This window comes from Salmo trutta, unplaced genomic scaffold (assembly GCF_901001165.1).
Source record: "Salmo trutta unplaced genomic scaffold, fSalTru1.1, whole genome shotgun sequence".
In the NCBI taxonomy this organism is placed as follows: domain Eukaryota; kingdom Metazoa; phylum Chordata; class Actinopteri; order Salmoniformes; family Salmonidae; genus Salmo; species Salmo trutta.
In genome coordinates, this window is record NW_021822521.1 from 321,763 (window position 1) to 325,237 (window position 3,475).

Sequence of the window (3,475 nt, forward strand, 5' to 3'; positions counted from 1 at the left end):
GGACGTAGGACCAGTAACAGTATGTCCCGGGGCCTGTACGGGGAAACACACTATGTAGTTTTTTACAATCTCTGGTATGCACATTTTACCTTTATTTAAAGGGGGGGGTCTCTTTTACAAGGGTTAGAATGTACAGGACATATTTTCCGTTGTCTTTTCCACCTAGAGTATTGACCTGACTGTTGTTCATATGCTGTATTGATTATGTAAACAGCTGAGCAGATCCCTGAGTCAGTACATTTCTACAGTATGGATGACAGTCACTTCAGTTCAATCAAAGTGACACCTGTTTCCATTGTCAGAGTGTCTACAGTATGTCTGGAAGTGCGTACCAAATCGCACCCTATTCTGTAGGGTACTGTAGTTCACTGCTTTTGACCAGAGCCCTATGGGTCCTGGTTAAACATAACGCAGCATAAAGAGAATAGAATACCATTAGGGACTCAGCCCTGGGACTCTGGAACGGCCAGCTCTCTACATAAAGGGACTCAGCCCTGGGGCTCTGGAACGGCCAGCTCTCTACATAAAGGGACTCAGCCCTGGGGCTCTGGAACGACCAGCTCTCTACATAAAGGGACTCAGCCCTGGGGCTCTGGAACGGCCAGCTCTCTACATAAAGGGACTCAGCCCTGGGGCTCTGGAACGGCCAGCTCTCTACATAAAGGGACTCAGCCCTGGGGCTCTGGAACGGCCAGCTCTCTACATAAAGGGACTCGGCCCTGGGGCTCTGGAACGGCCAGCTCTCTACATAAAGGGACTCGGCCTTGGGGCTCTGGAACGGCCAGCTCTCTACATAAAGGGACTCAGCCCTGGGGCTCTGGAACGGCCAGCTCTCTACATAAAGGGACTCGGCCCTGGGGCTCTGGAACGGCCAGCTCTCTACATAAAGGGACTCGGCCCTGGGGCTCTGGAACGGCCAGCTCTCTACATAAAGGGACTCAGCCCTGGGGCTCTGGAACGGCCAGCTCTCTACATAAAGGGACTCAGCCCTGGGGCTCTGGAACGGCCAGCTCTCTGCATAAAGGGACTCAGCCCTGGGGCTCTGGAACGGCCAGCTCTCTACATAAAGGGACTCAGCCCTGGGGCTCTGGAACGGCCAGCTCTCTACATAAAGGGACTCAGCCCTGGGGCTCTGGAACGACCAGCTCTCTACATAAAGGGACTCAGCCCTGGGGCTCTGGAACGGCCAGCTCTCTACATAAAGGGACTCAGCCCTGGGGCTCTGGAACGGCCAGCTCTCTACATAAAGGGACTCAGCCCTGGGGCTCTGGAACGGCCAGCTCTCTACATAAAGGGACTCAGCCCTGGGGCTCTGGAACGGCCAGCTCTCTACATAAAGGGACTCAGCCCTGGGGCTCTGGAACGGCCAGCTCTCTACATAAAGGGACTCAGCCCTGGGGCTCTGGAACGGCCAGCTCTCTACATAAAGGGACTCAGCCCTGGGACTCTGGAACGGCCAGCTCTCTACATAAAGGGACTCAGCCCTGGGGCTCTGGAACGGCCAGCTCTCTACATAAAGGGACTCAGCCCTGGGGCTCTGGAACGGCCAGCTCTCTACATAAAGGGACTCAGCCTTGGGGCTCTGGAACGGCCAGCTCTCTACATAAAGGGACTCAGCCCTGGGGCTCTGGAACGGCCAGCTCTCTACATAAAGGGACTCAGCCCTGGAGCTCTGGAACGGCCAGCTCTCTACATAAAGGGACTCAGCCCTGGGGCTCTGGAACGGCCAGCTCTCTACATAAAGGGACTCAGCCCTGGGACTCTGGAACGGCCAGCTGTCTACATAAAGGGACTCAGCCCTGGGACTCTGGAACGGCCAGCTCTCTCACATTCTCAACGTCTTACTTCTAAATAACAAGCCTGGTGAAGACGGGTAATAACGATTAACTGTGGCCTTATCATTAGGTCTGGACACTATAGTCACTTAGCTCCACGACACAACCCTGATATTTGTCCTCCATCTTGTAATTAGCTGGCCTGACCTGGGTTCAAGGGTCGGGGTCTCTGTGTAGCCCTCGGTGTGAGTTTGCTGCATGCATGCTGTAACAAAGCAAACAACCATTAAAGTGGGGTTTAGTTTCATGAATACATCTCTTAGATGAAGTGGAGGGTATGAAGGAACAGAGCTGTCTGTCAGTGTGTTCAGGTTAGTGTAACTAGTTAGTCTGTCAGTGTGTTCAGGTTAGTGTAACTAGTTAGTCTGTCAGTGTGTTCAGGTTAGTGTAACTAGTTAGTCTGTCAGTGTGTTCAGGTTAGTGTAACTAGTTAGTCTGTCAGTGTGTTCAGGTTAGTGTAACTAGTGAGTCTGTCAGTGTGTTCAGGTTAGTGTAACTAGTTAGTCTGTCAGTGTGTTCAGGTTAGTGTAACTAGTTAGTCTGTCAGTGTGTTCAGGTTAGTGTAACTAGTTAGTCTGTCAGTGTGTTCAGGTTAGTGTAACTAGTTAGTCTGTCAGTGTGTTCAGGTTAGTGTAACTAGTTAGTCTGTCAGTGTGTTCAGGTTAGTGTAACTAGTTAGTCTGTCAGTGTGTTCAGGTTAGTGTAACTAGTTAGTCTGTCAGTGTGTTCAGGTTAGTGTAACTAGTTAGTCTGTCAGTGTGTTCAGGTTAGTGTAACTAGTTAGTCTGTCAGTGTGTTCAGGTTAGTGTAACTAGTTAGTCTGTCAGTGTGTTCAGGTCAGTGTAACTAGTTAGTCTGTCAGTGTGTTCAGGTTAGTGTAACTAGTGAGTCTGTTAGTGTGTTCAGGTTAGTGTAACTAGTTAGTCTGTCAGTGTGTTCAGGTCAGTGTAACTAGTGAGTCGGGTCAGTGTGTTCAGGTTAGTGTAACTAGTGAGTCTGTCAGTGTGTTCAGGTTAGTGTAACTAGTTAGTCTGTCAGTGTGTTCAGGTTAGTGTAACTAGTTAGTCTGTCAGTGTGTTCAGGTTAGTGTAACTAGTTAGTCTGTCAGTGTGTTCAGGTTAGTGTAACTAGTTAGTCTGTCAGTGTGTTCAGGTTAGTGTAACTAGTTAGTCTGTCAGTGTGTTCAGGTTAGTGTAACTAGTTAGTCTGTCAGTGTGTTCAGGTTAGTGTAACTAGTTAGTCTGTCAGTGTGTTCAGGTTAGTGTAACTAGTTAGTCTGTCAGTGTGTTCAGGTCAGTGTAACTAGTTAGTCTGTCAGTGTGTTCAGGTTAGTGTAACTAGTGAGTCTGTTAGTGTGTTCAGGTTAGTGTAACTAGTTAGTCTGTCAGTGTGTTCAGGTCAGTGTAACTAGTGAGTCGGGTCAGTGTGTTCAGGTTAGTGTAACTAGTGAGTCTGTCAGTGTGTTCAGGTTAGTGTAACTAGTTAGTCTGTCAGTGTGTTCAGGTTAGTGTAACTAGTTAGTCTGTCAGTGTGTTCAGGTTAGTGTAACTAGTTAGTCTGTCAGTGTGTTCAGGTTAGTGTAACTAGTGAGTCTGTTAGTGTGTTCAGGTTAGTGTAACTAGTTAGTCTGTCAGTGTGTT

At 49.0% G+C, this 3,475-nt stretch overlaps 1 protein-coding gene across 1 annotated transcript; it reads left to right on the top strand.

Moving 5' to 3' along the window:
- Positions 1–314: 314 nt before the first annotated feature.
- LOC115182464 (glutenin, high molecular weight subunit DX5-like) lies at positions 315–1,855 on the top strand. Its single transcript, XM_029744058.1, has 2 exons — positions 315–324; positions 471–1,855. The coding sequence occupies exons 1-2, from the start codon at positions 315–317 to the stop codon at positions 1,853–1,855; spliced, it is 1,395 nt and encodes a 464-aa protein (XP_029599918.1).
- Positions 1,856–3,475: the final 1,620 nt, after the last annotated feature.